This window comes from Aedes aegypti, chromosome 3 (genome assembly GCF_002204515.2).
Source record: "Aedes aegypti strain LVP_AGWG chromosome 3, AaegL5.0 Primary Assembly, whole genome shotgun sequence".
Lineage (NCBI taxonomy): Eukaryota > Metazoa > Arthropoda > Insecta > Diptera > Culicidae > Aedes > Aedes aegypti.
In genome coordinates, this window is record NC_035109.1 from 378,682,747 (window position 1) to 378,699,570 (window position 16,824).

A 16,824-nucleotide genomic window follows, 5' to 3' on the forward strand; every position below is an offset into this window, starting at 1 on the left:
GATTCTTGTTGGAAATCTTGGAGGATACCCTATAACAAATTACTATTATTATTTGAGTTCTAGGTTATTCCTTTGTGACTACGACTGTGATTTGTTTTAGTTAGTAGTTTAATAAACCCAATGCGAATATTTTAAAAATCTTCAAGGGGTTGTGAAAATGGTTCATAATCGTTGTTTGATAACGTGATAAAACACTGCTGCCAATTGTACCTTGTTCTGAAAACTGTAAAGTTTGATTAGTCGTGAGTTAAGTATGGTTGTCGCCTGATCAGCGTAATTGTATGGTATGAGTCTACATAATGGTATAAAGGTGTTACGATGTCAATGTCAAGAGGTGTATAATATATATGGTTGTATGCGTATGTATGTGTCAAGCGTAAGATGAACGTGCATATCTTTGAAAATAAAACAATATAGAATATATCAAATAAACCCAATCACACATTTACAGCAAACATTCATCTCGATCATCAAGCGATTCAAATCAAACTTCAAACCTATCCAAAACAAAACTGGGAAAAAACTCTCAACTGCGCATGCTAGTTAATAAAAGTGTGCGTGGACAAAAGGGAGGGTTACGAGCCCCAAAACGATCATTACCGCACTCAAAACAAAAGAAAAAAAAAACTGTCTCCGATACGGAAACGCCCGGCAGCGTGCTCATACTTACTTCTTCACCACGTGGTTAGGTTTGACGGTTTGCGTGTTACGGTAGCGGTTAGTTTTCTTCCCATTACCAAAGCTTGGCTGAGCGGAAGCCGGCGGTCCAACCGGTTCCTCAACCGTGTCCGACCGTTCCTGCAGGTCGTTGTTGCTGTCGTCCTTGCCGATGCGATTCTTGAGTCGGTTCTTGAACGCCCCCCCATTGAGACCGGCTCCGGGACCGCTGAGACGGCGCGAAGGCCTCACCAGGCTGGAGCTCGGCTGGTTAGCGAAGAGATTCTCCAGCGGCAGACCCGTGTCCTCCAACGCTTGCGACGAGTGCGACGGCGTGATGATCGAGGCCAGTTCCGGATTGTAACGGGGTGTTTTGTTGGGGTTTGGGGCGGCCGTTTTCAAGATGCGAAGCGTTGGAGTGGGCTGCACCTTCGGTCCCGAAGCTGGCTTGGCGTTGACGGGGGCGGCGTTGGCAGCGGCAGCGTTACCTTGAAATACATGAGAAGTGCTTTGTAGGACTTGGGCATATTTTCCTGAAATGTAGGTGCCGATGACGCTCGTTTCGTGGACGGTTGTGGCTCCGTCCTTGACTACGGTTCCACCGAGCTTGGTGACCAGACCCGTCGGTCGGGGTTTTTTATTACCTCGTTTGGGCTTTGCTCGGGCCGTGGGTGCCGACGAGGCACTTGAAGTTGGGGTCGGTTTCAGATTCACCACTCGGTACGTTTCTTCCACGAATTCGGATGGCTGGCGGGACAGGAAATCGTACTCTGGTTCGGGGGCAATGTTGTTGCCGATTTGCAGCACGGGGGCTGGTTCATCGTCTTCGTCTTCTTCGTCTTCATGTGCGTCTTCGTGATCGGCTTCGTTTTCTTCCGTGATGTTCGAGAATTCGATTGGCGAATGTTCCTTGTGCTGATGAGCTTCAACGGTAGGCTCTTCCGTGGCCTTTGCCTTAGGAGCTTCTACCAGGACTGGTTTGGATTGTTCTTCCACTTCTTCGTGATCTTCCTCATCGTGTTCCTCCTCTTCGGGAGTTTCTTCCTTAATAGTTTCCTCAACGTGTTCTTCCTCTACCTGTTCAGACTCATCTTCCTCTTCATGGTCCTCTTCTTCGTCTTCCTCTCCCTCGTGGACGACTTCAGGTTCAGGTGTGATGACTTCCTTCTCTGTGGTGACTTCAACCTTGGCTGCTACAACCTTAATGATCGGAGCCTGTGGTTTCACTACCTGGATTTTCGGTTCGGCTTTCTTTTCCTCAACGACAACCTCCGGTTCTGGTTCGGCCTTCACTGGGGTAACTTCAACGATCGATACCTTGGGTTTAGGTTTGCTGACTGGTTTGGCTTTGACCGGCGTTACCACCTTTGGTACAAACTTGACCGGAGTGTTGGGCTTCACTACGAATGGTTTCGGCGTTTCGGCAATGACCTGAACGATACTGACTTTCTCCTTCGGTTGCACCGGCAAGATCACCGTCTTGCTGGGTTTGATCTCCTCGATGATCGGCGCCGATGGGGTTGTTGGCGGAGGAGATGTCTCGATCACCGGTGGAGGTGCCGGTGTCGTCTTCGGGGGCTCTGCAATGAGAGGGTTAGATGGGAGAATCGACAGGAAAAGACTATTGAAGGACTTACCAGTTACGACAGCAGCTGAACTCTGTGGAGAAAAGATCATCACCGTGTTGCCGATGGTAGTGGTGAAGTCCAGGAATCCGTACACGGTCTGGGTGACCAGGTATCCGGGGTTGTTGACCTGCGTGGGGACAATGGCTGGCACTTCGGCATTTGGGTTGTAGACGGGGGCATTTCCCGGGGTGTAGACAGCCGATTGGGCGAAGAGTGCTGCAAGTATAAATAGAATAAAGTTTATTTCATTTTCTTGGTGAGACATCCGACGCTTTGTCGTATTGCTAGATATGATTTAATAGCTTCAATAATCTAGCCAGAAATACAAAGAAACCATCGAACATTTTCTTAAGTTTCTAAGGATAATTATTTTTTTTAATCTCTTGTTACAAATACTCAACTTCCTGTGTTCCTGATTAAATAAATATCTTCTAGGTTATAATTTAGAATCTATGACAAAGGATCTAGAGATAAAACCTCGGAAGCCATTTATACCCAATCCCAATCTGTTCTGATTCAAACTCAATAAGTGGAGAACTAATTCATGACATCCAGGGACTGCATCGATCTGAAACAAAGAAGCATGGAAACCAGCTGTGTTGATAGTTTTCTCAAATATTGACGCCACAATTTGCATCAATTTCATCGTAGGTACTGCTTTCTTCGAAGCGCAAAACTTTCTGCCACCGCTGAAGAATCACCCTGACAAAACGAGAAAAGTTCACATCTTCCCGAAGCTTTACTCGAAGGGCGACGACAACGCTATCAAACGATGCTTCTTTCTTCGAAAAACAAACAATTGCTGTAATTCATTGGAGGAGGACTCTAGGAGTGATGAAGGTGCACCAAATGAAGCGTCCCTAATGGAGTAACAAGAGATGCTTGCACCCACTCTCAAACTGATGGAAATATCAAATTTCAATAAATTTTCCTCCAATGAGATTGTTTTGTCTAATGGGGCTGCTGGAGGAGGGGTCAAACTCCATGCCGGAGCAAATCCGCCGCAAATTATCACGACACCATGAAATTATACCACCATCAGCACCAGAATCTCGGATCCATTCCATCGGAGGGGTAATTCAATACGCTTTCAGGGGGAGTGTGGGGAAATCGTGTCTTTCGTGCACATGTGCTTTCTTCCCATACGATATGCCAGAGGTGGATTAGGGTAACAAAAAATCAAAAATCATTTGGAAATCATGGGAAAACCAACAGAACAGAATTATCAGACAAACGTCAAAAAATTATCAATAAATAGTCACACAACTATCAGAAAATGTTCAGAAAATCACAAGAAAATCAAAAGAAAATCTTAAAAAAAATAGAAAATTATGCAAAAATCTATGAAAATCACAACCAAATCACGAGAAAATCAAAAGAAAATTAGAAAATCACCACAAAATCATAAGAAAATCACGAGAAAATTATCAGATCAACATACAGTCATCAGAATACAATCAAAAAATTGCCAGAACTTTATTAGAAAACCATCAATATTATTCTGACAATCATTTGGAAAGCATTCGAAAATCATCAGATAATTGCCAAAAAACCATAAGAAAATCATAAAAAAATCATTGAAAGATCATAACAAAATCATGGGAAAATCATACGAAAATCATAAGACAAAAAATCATAAGAATATCAAACGAAAATAATAATAAAAAATATTTAAAAAATCCAACGAAAACGATAATAAAATAAGAAATCATCAGAAAATCATCACAGAACAAATAGATAATCATCAAAAACACGTCAGAAAATCAGACAATCGTATAAAAATCATCAGAAAATGGTCACGAAACTACCAGAAACTCATCAGAAAATCATAAGAGAATCGCAAACAAATCATAGAAAACCATAAAAACCAATAGATAATCATAAGAAAATCTTTAGAAGATCATATCAAATCGTAAGGAAAACTCATGAGAAAATCATATGGAAATCATTAGAAAATCCTGATAAAATAAAAAAAAAAAAATCATAAAAAATCGCTAGAAAACCATTAAAAATTATAATAAAATCATTAAAAAATTTAAGAATATCATTAAAAATATGACAAAGAAAACAAAAGAGTATCATGAGAATATCATAATAATATCAAAAGGAAGCCATTAGAAAATCATAATCAAGAATATCATCAGGAAGGAAGCTTTCCTAGCTTCTGGAAGGAAGCTTTCCAAGCTTCTGGAAGAAAGCTTTCCAAGCTTCTGGAAGAAGCTTCCCAAGCTTCCCAAGCTTCTGGAAAGAAGCTTTTAAAGCTTCTGGAAGGAAGGTTTCCAAGTTTCAAGAGGGAAGCTTTCCAACATTCTGGAAGGAAGTTTTCCAAGCTTCTGGAAGGAAGCTTTCCAAGCTTCTGGAAGGAAGCTTTCCAAGCTTCTGGAAGGAAGCTTTCCAAGCTTCTGAAAGGAAGCTTTCCAAGCTTCTGGAAGGAAGCTTTCCAAGCTTCTGGAAGGAAGCTTTCCAAGCTTCTGGAAGGAAGCTTTCCAAGCTTCTGGAAGGAAGCTTTCCAGCTTCTCGGAGGAAGCTTTCCATCTTCTCGGAGGAAGCTTTCAGCTTCTCGGAGGAAGCATTCCAGCTTCTCGGAGGAAGCATTCCAGCTTCTCGGAGGAAGCTTTCCAGCTTCTCGGAGGAAGCTCTCCAGCTTCTGGAAGGAAGCTTTTCGAGCTTCTGGAAGGAAGCTTTCCAAGCTTCTGGAAGGAAGCTTTCCAAGCTTCTGGAAGGAAGCTTTCCAAGCTTCTGGAAGGAAGCTTTCCAAGCTTCTGGAAGGAAACTTTCCAAGCTTCTGGAAGGAAGCTTTCCAAGCTTCTGGAAGGAAGCTTTCCAAGCTTCTGGAAGGAAGCTTTCCAAGCTTCTGCAAGGAAGCTTTACATCTATCTGGAAGAAAGCTTTCGAAGCTTCAGAAGAAATACTTATCATGGTTTTGAGAGAAAGCTTTCGAAGCTTTTGAGGAAATCCATACGAATGTTTTGAGGGAAAGCTTTCCCAGCTTCCAAAAAAAAGTTTTCAGGTGCTGAGCTCTCGAGAGAATACTCTCCAATCTACTCCGAAAGAAGACTCTTCAAACTTCTTCGAAGTAATGTTTGACAAACTTCTCCAATGAAAAGCTCACTAAGCTTTTCTAGAAGAAATTTGATTAAGCTTCGCTGGAGAAAACTTACCAAGCTACTCCGGAGGAAAATTAACAAAGATTTTTCGGAGGAAAACTTACCTAGCTTCTTCGGATGGAAGCATACCAAGCATCTCTGGAGGAAAGCTTATCAATCTACTGCAGAGGAAAAGTAATCATGCATCTCTGGAGAAAAGCTTACCAAGCTACTCCGCAGGAAAGCATACCAAGCTTCTCCGAAGTAAAGCTTAATAAACATCTCCGGATGAAAGCTTACCAGGCTTATCCGAAAAAAAGCATACAAGTTTACCAAGCTTCTCCGAAGAAAAGCTTACTAAGTTTCTCCGAATGAAAGCTTACTAAGCATCTCCAGAGGATAACTTTTCAAACTTCTCGGGCAGAAAGCTTACCTAGCTTTCCAGAGAGAAACCTACCAAGCTCTCTGGAGGAAAGTTTACCAAGCTTTCCGAATGAAAGCTTAAGAAGTTTGTCTGGAGTTAATTTTTTTAAGCTTTTCCGGAGAAAACTTAACAAACTAAGCAAGAAATATCTTCAAGTGTTCCTAAGTGTTCTTTTAAAGAAGGTAAGCTTTCTAAGCTTCTCTAAAGAAAAGCTTTTCAAGTTTCTCCAAAAGTAAGCTGTTCAAATTTCTCCGAAGGAATGTTTGATGTTTTGAAGCGAAGCATGTCGTAAAATACACAAAATCTAAAGAATATTAAAACAAACATGATCGAAAATAAACAAAAAAATACACAGTTAAAAAAGCTTGAAACATATTTGAAACAACGTAAAATAAATATGAATAAGATGTCAAAGTTAAAACATCAAATTAACAATACAGTCAACTCTCCCTAACTCGATATTGAAGGGACCATCGAGTTAGGGAGGTATCGAGATACAGAACACATATATTTCAATTTTTGAAATTTTCGTTATTTCGACAGAGTACATTCAAAATAGTGAAAAAATGAGAAAAATTGTAAATTTTTAGTACATTTAGCAACATGACACTTTTTGCATAGTCTTCAAAAATTCAATTTTTTATCATCCTAAAATGACTTGTCAACCTTCATTTTACTATTACTATAATCATAATTATCAAATTTATGAAATTTATTAACATTTGGAGGATATTTGAAAATGTCCATGGAACTATCGAGTTAGAGAGAAAAACTTGCATAGGAAACTGAAACAGATCGCATCGAGTTAGGGAACATCGAGTTAGAGAGGTATCGACTTACGGAGGGATCAAAGTATGCTAGATTGAAGTGACCGCACATTACATCGAGTTAGGGGAAATATCGAGATACAGAATATCGAGTAAGGGAGAGCTAACTGTAGTTCATAAGAATACATAAAAATCTTGAAAAAGAAACAAATTAAAATAATTTAAACAAAAATTTCTCAAAAATATTGAAAGCTTGCAAGACATAGCCCGAAATTATTTCTTAAACACACTTAAACTTAAGAACGAAACAATAAATTAATGAAAATTACTCAAGCAACCTCCAAAGTGTACAAAAGTTAGTAACAATAGTAAAAATAACAGCAACCAAACAAACAAGATATTTAGAGAAAAAGTCATTGAAACACACAAAAATACACATAAAGGATATTAAAATAAAGCAATATACCAAACATGGAAAAATACACTACAATGTGTCATTTTCAGTAACACAAACATATCAAAATATACAAAAAAAATGTAAAAAATATGCATTAAGTTGGAATGGGATTTGAAAAACTTGAAAATCAACAAATTGTAAAATTGGAAGACATATTCTTCAATCACAAATTCGCCTCTGTTCTCAATGTCCAGTCATACCGGCGAACAACCGAACATCGATATGTGCGGGAGTAGTTTGGAGGTCAAGAATGGTCGGAGAAAGATGCCGATAATAACGATAATGGCCTGAGACTAGACGACAACCGTCCATGTTGTCCTTTATTGTCGACGTCGGTTGAAGGAAATGTGTTGTAGCGAACATTTACACACTGACCAGTATCCAATGGATGGAGCACCAAGCAGACATCCTTCGTGTAAGAACATCAGGTGTTCCGTCCAAATGGCCCCATTGTTAGCGAAGCCAATTTCCAATAATATCCCATTTACATTTGAAGTAGTGCTGGTCGGAGGTACGTTGTTCCTGGAAAGCAGTGTCTGACATGTGTTTCGTATGGTTCTGCCCAACGCCATCTCGAAATCTTAAAGGTGGTAAGGGTTGCGTGCCAGAAAATTCGAATCGATTCGATCAAATTTACATAAATTCCATTTTATTGCGTCCGACAATGATCTTTGCCCTTCGGCGATTCATGACTTTACAGCAACATTGAATGGTAGAGTCGTGCAGCCGGCAATTATCGTTTGCCGAACCCAAAACAAAGGAAAACTTTCGATGTGATAGTGTTTATCCATGTCCCAACCGCCGGAGGCCTCCAGTTTCAAATCGTTCGTCGGTTTTAGCAGAAGGTTCAAAATCTTACCATTCGTCGTCCTGCCGAGTTCGTGACCCATGTTGGTCTATAGTTTTCAACCTCCCGCCCGTAGGCAAAACTTTCTCCACCTCGATGGCTAGAAGAGGTCCAATTAAATGCAAATTAACTTGGCAAAACTCTAATTAAACTTGAATTTCGAGCCATTCTTTAGTTTATTCCGCTTTTTTTTTTCAATCATCGCCGGTGGAAAAGTCGTTGGATTTCGTTTTCTTCATGGGGTTAATCATGTACCCTCTTCCGCATCAGGAAAACCAAGAAAAGTTTCACCAAGGACAACCATGGCCCTGGCAAGCGCTCCCATTAGCGATTGTTTTCGAACCAATTTTCAGCTAATTTGTCTTACCGAACTTCGGGCCGAAGCAGTAGTTTTGTCACGCAGGATGGAATGGACGTTGAGCGGTGGTAAGATCTCAGGAAATCGTTCATGAATTTTAAATATTGAATCCTCCATATTACACTAGGCGGAAAAACCAAAAGTTTTTTCGTGCTCTTTGACCACTGGAAATGGAAAAGTTTTTTGTTCCACAAAAATTGATCGCAGAAATTTATAGCTTTTATTGAACGACATAAATTTAAACCCAGTTTTTCAAAACCTTAGCACAGTAGGTATATTCAATAGTGCGTATAAAAAAAAACAGATTTTTTTTACAAAATTTATGTTTTTTGGTGACAATAGAACGTTCGGTCTATAACTTTAATCTGGCAAGAATACATTATAAAAATTGGCCTTTTATACACAATGGTCAAGTTTGAAAATCTGTATCTCTTGTTTCTCGAGTTGAAAGATGGCAAACGATTACCATATCATGGTATTAATTTAAATGGGGGTCCCACTAAAGCTTTCACATTTTGAATACTTTTGAATGTTTCAATATCAAGATATATTTGATATCAAACTACTTAAAAAAAGAACAAAATGATTAAAAATCTTAAAACAGATGAATTATTACGTGTGGCTAATTATCCATAACTGACAAACCTACCCTAAAAGCAAAAGAAAAGTATGTCGAGATCTTGTTGCTCATCCTGGTATATGATTGTAATAGGCTTGCTATACCCTTCTGATCTGGTCTGATCATGAATTTTCATGAGGGGGTGGGGTGGGTTTTGCACAAGTGGCCTCAAAAATAACAATCATTGCACTAAACCACTGCACCCATTTTGCATGACAATACGTTGAACTATTAGCAAAAAATAATGTTAGAATGTAATCGCCTGGTGCCAATACATGGTATTAGGGCACGGTTGCTTATGTGTTCCAAATACCGTGTTTCAGCTATAATTCCAAAATGGCGAAGTGAAATATATATTTTATTTCCCGAATCAATCATGCAAACCTAAATACGTTCTTCGATATAAAAGTTTTATTTTTGATGCGCTTCGTTCGTTCAATTGAGAGATATTTCAAAATGTGACCCGGCAGTCGGGGTCAGATGCACGGTATTTGGAACACTGGTATTTTTAACAACATCAACTGTAACCATGGTTAAAGTTTTCAAAATGGTCCAAATCATATTTTTTATGCGAAGTATATAAAACGGTCTACTATATAAAACATTAAAGACTTGAAAATAATCAAACGTTATTTTTATCTGATCGATTGAAACTTGAATTTTTTTAACCTCACGGTAATAGAGCATGTCAAGGTATAAGGATTTCATACATATCCTCCAAGATTTTCCTAAAATAGATTCCACCAGTATTTCACCCAGTAAATATTCCTCCAAAGAATCTGACAAAAAATCCCACAGGAAAATGTCAAGAAATTCCTAAAGAGAATATTCCAGAATAAATTTTGTTTCCGGATTATTTGCGTTCTCTAAGGAGTTCTTACAGAATTCCTCAAGAAATTCTTCATAGTATACTTTCGGATTCTTTCAAAATGTACACCAACAACAATACAAAGCATTTAAGAATTTCTTCAAGATCACCAAGAATGCTCTAGAACCACGTTTCTCAATATGGGGTCCGCGGACCTCAGACCATCTGAATAGCTCGCTGAAACAAGCACCTTACAGTGAGCCGTTTTTTTGTAGTTGGCAAGTGCTCTAGAGATTAATACCAAAAAAATTGTGCACGGAAACTCCTCCAAAACAATCCGTCAATTCTGTATAAATTGCAGAAAAATAGTAAAATTTATGTACTATTCTCTGAATGAGTTCATGATAGAAGTTCTTAAATGAAAGAAGAAAAAAGAATAACTAATGAAATCTAAAGGAAAAATTGGAAATTTTTTACAAGAATTTAAATAAAAGTTATCGAAGTGGTTCGTTCTTTTAAACATATGATTTCTTAAAATAAATTCCGGGTGTAATTCCTGACGGATTTCGATAGGAAATGCGTGAAGGTGTCATTTTAGACGGGTCAAATGATCACAAAGACCGCCAACTAAGGGTTGCGTACTTGGCTGGTAGTGCAGCCTGGGACTGTTGTCCTTCTGACATCAGCTAGAGTGAGGAGGTACGTTCCGAGCGTCTTTACACCAGTAGGTGCGGCTCAAACAGCGTCTGTTCTGGCATCCAGCGGCTGCGTATGAAATGCTGTATCACGTCAGCTACACCCAGGGATGCCAGGTTGGAAGACATGTCTTCCATTGGAAGACATTTGAGTAGTGTGGAAGACATTTGGAAGACGGAAGATTTTTGGAAGACTTTTCACAATTTGTGAAGACATTTGGAAGACAATTTTAAGTTATTGGCATTTTAACAATTCCTAGATTTAAAAAAATATGTGAGGTTGAAAATTACAGAGATGCTCTATCTTTAGCTATCCCTCTCCGAATTCCATTGATTTCTTTATATATTTATCTGACAATTCGGTCAAGTATTCTTCCAGAATTTCTTCTATTAACTCTTGCAGAGATTTGTAAAAACATTTTAGTAATGACTTTAAATATTATTCCAGAGGTTCATCAAAGGTATTCAGGGATTCCTACAATCATTTTTTCTTTGATCTGTTTCAGTGATACAAATTCATAAAAAATATACAAATATGATTTTTTCTGAGATTGCTACAATCGTTGCTTCTTAAATTATCCCAAGGGCTTTCGGGATAACTGTCAAGATTTTTTCCACTGGTTTCTTCGGAAACTCCTTAAGAATTCCTTCACCAATTGTTTCACAATATTTCAAAAAATATCTGCAAAAATATCCTCAATAAATTTCAGATTTGTTTGGGAATACCCTTAGGTATGTTTCAAAGGAATCTGTGGAGTACTCTAGATACTTTGGAATGAACCTAATTGTAACAATCCTAGTGAAAATCCCGCAGAAATCTTTTTGCTAATTAATCAGGAGATTTCCTCCAGGAATGCCACAGGGGACTTCTCCCAGGAACTCCTCTAGAGGTTTTTTTTCCTCTGGCGATTTGCTTTTTTGCTTCCTCCGGGGCTTTCTCCTGAAATTCATTCGGAGATTTTTTCCGGGGTATTTCATCCAGTAATTCTTCCGGAGATATCCTCCAGAGTTTCCTACTGAGATTTCGTCCAGGAATTCCTTCGAAAATTATCTCCCGGATTTCCTCTAGTGATTCCTCTAGCAAGAATTCCAATATTAATTCCTCCATGGATTTCGTCCAGCACTTTCTCCGGAGATTTCATTAAGAAATTCATCAGGGTATTTCCTCCAAAAATTCCCTCAAAGGTTTTTTTTTAAAGAATTAATCCGGAGATTTCCTCCAGAAATTCCTCAGGAGATTTGTACCACCGGAGACGTCTTCAGAATTTCTTCGTAGTTTCTTCAGAATTAACTTCGCAGTTTCTCTAGGAAAGAGCCCTCAGGATTTTTTTTCAGAATACTTGGCGGGAATTCCTTCGGAGGTCCATCTGAAACTTCTTCAAAGTTTGTCCGAGAATTCTATAGTAGTTACTACGGGAATTCTTTCGAAGCTCCACCGATAACTCCTATGGGTTTTTCCATGGATTCTCATAGAATTCTTTCAGTGTTCCTTCAGAAATTCATAGGATTTTCTGCATACATTTCTTGGAGCTCTTTCAGGATTTCCTTCAGAGATCCTCCAGGGTATTTTCCAGAGTTTTTCCGAGATTATCTCCATAGTTCCTTTAGGAATTTTTCGAAGTTTTTCTATATGCGGAATATTTCGTAGTTCCTCCAGGAATTGCTTCGAAGCCTCTGCAGGAATTTCTTTGGAGGCCCTCCAGAAATTTCTTCAGAATTCCTCATGGATTTTTTTCGGAGTTCTTCATTGAATTTCTTTGAAGTTCCTCTGGGAGTTCCTACAGATTTCATTCGGGAATTCTTTTGGAACGGGAATTTCTTCGGATTTCCTCTGTATTTCTTCCTAGATTTTTTTCCGAAATTCTACAGAAATTATTCATAGTTCCTTTAGTAGTCCACTTCGAATTATCCTGAAGTTACTTCAGAAAATTCACTACATTGCCTCCGAGAAATTCTCCAGAGTTCTTCAAAAAAATTTCAAAACTTTCTTCGGGGATTCTCTGGGGATTTCATTATGAAACTTTTGCAGAAATTCCTTAGAGGATTTTTAGGAGAATTTGACGGACATTTCCACCAGGAATTTCTCCGGGGATTTTCTCCAGAAATTGCTACCAAGATTTCCACCGGGGATCATCAAGATCTGCTCCGGGTATGTTCTCCAGGAATTCTTCAGGGGATTTCCAATAACAATTCCTTCGGGGATTTTTTCCAGCAATTCATTTATAAATTCCTCCGAAGATTATCTCTAAAAATTCCTTCTGCGATTTTTTCAGAAGATTTATCCGGAGATTTCCTTCAGTTTTTTCTCTGGGGATTTGCACCAGGAATTTCTCCGGAAATTTCATCCAGGAATTCCTCCTCGGATTTTCTCCAGGGATTTCCTCAGGAGATTGCCTCTAGGGATTCCTTCGGGGATATAGCCCTAGAGCTCCTCAGTGGATTTTCAATAGCATTTTCTCCGAGGATTTCGTCCAATATTTCCTCTTAGGATTTTTCAATGAAATTCTCCGGTGTTTCCTCCAAGAACTTCTCCGAGGATTTCCTCCAGGAATTCCTCCAGGGATTTCCCACAGAAAACCTTCGGGGATTCTCTCCAAAAATTCCTCTGGGGATTTTGCCCAGAAATTCTTTCGGGGATTTTATTGAGAAATTCGTTCGGGAATTTTCTTCAGAAAATTCCGCTGGGGATATACACTAGGAATTTCTCCAGAGATTTCCTCCAAGAATTTCTCCGGATGTTTCAACAATTCTTCCGGGAAAATCCTCAAGCACTTCTCCGGGGATTTTCGCCAGGAATTCCTCAGGGGAATTCCCATAGCAATTCCTCCGGGGATTTCGTCCAAGAATTCTTCCGAAGGTTTCAAAAATTTCTCTGGAGATATCTCCAAGAACTCCTCCGGTGACTTTCTCCAGGAATTTCTCAGGGGCTTTCCAACAGCAATACATTCGAGGATTTTGTCCAGAAATTCGTCTGCAAATTTTATTAAGAAATTTATTCGGCATTTCCTCCAGAAATTCCTCCGAGGATTTCCCTCGCGAATTTCCCCCGGAAATTTCGCCCGGGAATTTCACCCGGGAATTTTCCCCCCGAGAATTTCAAAGATTCCTCCGAAGATGTCCCCCAAGAACTCCTCCGGGTATTTTATCCATTAATTCCTCAGGGGAATTCCAATAGCAATAGCTCCTGGGATTGCGTTCAGAACTCCGCCTGGAATTCCTTCGGAGCTAGAATTTCGCTTCTTCCAAGCATCACCAACATGTTTGTTTTTGTGATCACTTTTGAAATTGATCAGATAAAAAAACACCGCATGCGCGGGCGGTTTGGTTTATGTTTACTGGTCTAATTAATTTTGACGTATTTGGAATAAATTGGGACCAAAAAATGGTCCACCGTTTAAGTTGCCCTTAAGTTACCATGATAATTGAAAACTTCAAAGTGGAAGACATTGGAAGACATTTTCCCGTGCAATTGGAAGACATTGGAAAAAATCACCTGGCATCCCTGGTCTCGTCTCAGGTTTTAAGCAACTGACGATCCGTCATATGGACCAATGCACGGGTTCACTAATTTGACGTTTGAGCGGTGCCACATTCACAAGTTTCCATGGTCACGTAAATAACAAGGCACCGCTTACACGTCAACAAGTGAACTCGTGCATTGGTCCATTGGATTACAAAATGGCGTCGAACATATAATTCCCTCATCTCATGTTGAAAAGGTTTCCATTGTTTTGAACAAACCGGAAGTGGCCATCTTGCTCTCTGGTCCACCATGTTGGATCCCAAGTTGGCCGCCTGTACCGAAAATTCTGAGAACAGATTCGAAGTCAACGGGCCAAAATCTTTTGAAATCATGGCAAATGGTCAAAGTGCGTGAACCACTGTTGCCTAGTGTTATTCGACCATTACGTATCACTTCCAGTCTACCGACAGCAGCTAAAAAAAAAAATACTTCCAATCCCTGCAAATGGAACTTCATCCAGAAGAACAAACTGCAGGCGAGAGTAATTGGCTGGCGGGTGGTGCTGTGCATCCTAGGCAGCCAATTTTCTTTTCGTTTGCATAAATCAACAAACTTTACACAAACAATTGATGAGAATTTGCTAATCAATCTTCCCATCCCGATGGACTTTGGGGGCAGTCATCCACCCGAAAAACTAGGAGCAAGGGTGGAAATAATTTCAATCAAGTTCGGGATGCGCACACGGGACGACGAATGGCTACTGCTTCACAGTGGTTACGCCCGTTGGCCAAAAATCGAAAAATAAGATGGCATGACAATTTTTACGTGTAACGAGTTTTATTCGTCTGAAGGCTATACAACTAGTCTTGTTTTTTTTTTTTAGAAATAAAAAGAGCATTATACTGTTTTTGGCACGAAGGCTTGATAATAAAATTGAAAAATAAAACTTTAATTTTTAAACAAGCATTGCTTCAATATCCAAAGCTATCTATCAAATCAAATCAATTATCAGAATTAAAAGTCTCAAAACTGCCTGTAAAAGATGGTGTTCCTCAAGGGAGCATTTTGGGGCCAATGTTGTTCAATATTTTCACTTCTACCTTACCTGACCTACCTCAGGGATGTCAAAAATCTTTGTTTGCGGATGACACAGGCCTCTCCGCCAAAGGACGAAGCCTAGTCGATTGCAAAAAAGTTTGGATATATTTTCTTTATACTTGCAAAAATGGAAGATTTCTCCTAATGCTTCCAAAACTCAACTAATTATATTCCCATATAAACCAAAAGCTCTTTATTTGAAACCTTCAAGTAGACATGTTGTCACGATGAGAGGGGTTCCAATAAATTTATCAGATGAAGTTAAGTATCTTAATGAGCCTAAGCTAGAAAAAAAATTAACTTTCAAAAATCACATTGGGGGCATTCAAGCCAAATGTAACAAATATGTAAAATGGAGTTATCCACCTATTAATAGCAAATCAAAACTACAGAAGAACAAGCTTTCGATGTTCAAACAAATTTTCAGGCCAGCCATGTTGAATGCTGTCAGAAATTGTTCAAATAATTTATGACCATTTGATAAAAGAAATGGAACCACTGTGCCCTTTGGAGTTTTGGCAAGCATCGAAGTGACGAAAGTTTATCCATTTTCGTCCACGGGTTCGGTCTTCAACTGCTGCTACTGCTGGTGGCACTTCTCCTGGTTGTGCTTTGTTGACTCAACTTATTTCCAACAACAGAAGTATAGTTGGTGGCAACCACCAGTAGCAGCTAGTGGATGATGCATCCAGAATCCAGCTTCCAGCAAAATCCAGCATCCAGGGGGAGAACCAATCGAAAGTGTCGGAAATTGGTGTTTCAACAGAAAACTTTGTCTGATGGGATCTGTGTGGGGTATTGCTGGCAGAAGGAACTTTGATTTCGTCAGTTGGGCGGTCGGTCGGTTGGTGGCACTTGCAGTTGGAGTTTTGGGTGATTTGGGAATCGAGAAATGTTTTGTTCGGGGACCGGGGATTGATGGAGTAAATAGTGAAATATTTGCGTTGATGAGGAGCAATCCAATTGTGGATGAAAACTTATGGACGTTGAACCGAGCCAAGTGATAAGAAGTGGATGGGATTGCTTTGCTAGTTGAGAAGTGGCAACACACAACTAATCAAATGCAGATCTTAGAAATGAAGAACATTCAAAATTCACGACTTTTTTCAGATATATGCCAAGGAATGTCAAAACTTTTATGAAGTTAACGTGAATCTATCAAATTATAGAAATTATTCTAATACCAGTAACCGATAAACTTTTGATGGCATACTTACTGTATGACGACTTTGCTGGTCCGGTATAAAGCCATTTATACATTTGTATTCTACACAGCAAAAACCAATACTTACCACATACTTATGAAACGTTTGAAAAACGAAAACCAAACATACCTGCAACGGAAAACGGAAACAAAAACTCGAATTAGAATCATTAAACCACCGACTCCACGAGTACGGGTACTCGTTGATGGGCCTTAAACTCAATTTACTGCGAAAACTCTTTTCCCTAATAGCCATTAAGTTTTCAATTCTACTGCGTTTTCAAGAAGTTGCTGTTCGCCATCAAGTCAAGACTTTCCCCTCCAGGCTAAACTGTGTATGTCTAACGCGGAAATACCAGCAGGTGGGAGGGGGTGGGGGTTGATTTGTGCAAATTGTCCGTTCGCGTGCAAACGGTAGGAATTTTATTTAAATTACATCCCAACCTTGGATGCGCCCCGAGGGGGAATGTAGGATTCCAAAGCCTCTCAAGTTTCAGACCCGGCGACCACTGATGACGACGCACTATGGGTCGGAAATCAGAAAATCGAGACAAAAGACCTTTTTCCTAAATTCCATTATCCTCACAATTATCCTAAATTAAATTCTTAATTGCATTCTTAATCATTCTAAGAAAGATTTTCAAATGTATATCTGAGTTTGTATTCCTTTCAGAGAGACTAATGTGTGGGCTTTTGATTCCGTTGTATACTCC

At 39.5% G+C, this 16,824-nt stretch overlaps 1 protein-coding gene across 2 annotated transcripts in view; it reads right to left on the reverse strand.

Annotated features, from left to right (window-relative positions):
• Nucleotides 1–16,824, reverse strand: part of LOC5567474 (putative GPI-anchored protein pfl2) — a 139,984-nt gene that overhangs the window by 13,806 nt on the left and 109,354 nt on the right. Inside the window, exons 4-6 of one of the 2 annotated variants that reach the window (XM_021852585.1) lie at nucleotides 2,295–2,501; nucleotides 1,302–2,237; nucleotides 671–1,145 (exon numbers count right to left, since the gene is read on the reverse strand). In XM_021852585.1, the coding sequence (XP_021708277.1) occupies nucleotides 671–1,145; nucleotides 1,302–2,237; nucleotides 2,295–2,501 (1,618 nt within the window). Of the gene's footprint in view, nucleotides 1–670; nucleotides 2,238–2,294; nucleotides 2,502–16,824 lie in introns of both variants that reach the window. The other variant, XM_021852584.1, reaches the window with a different exon arrangement.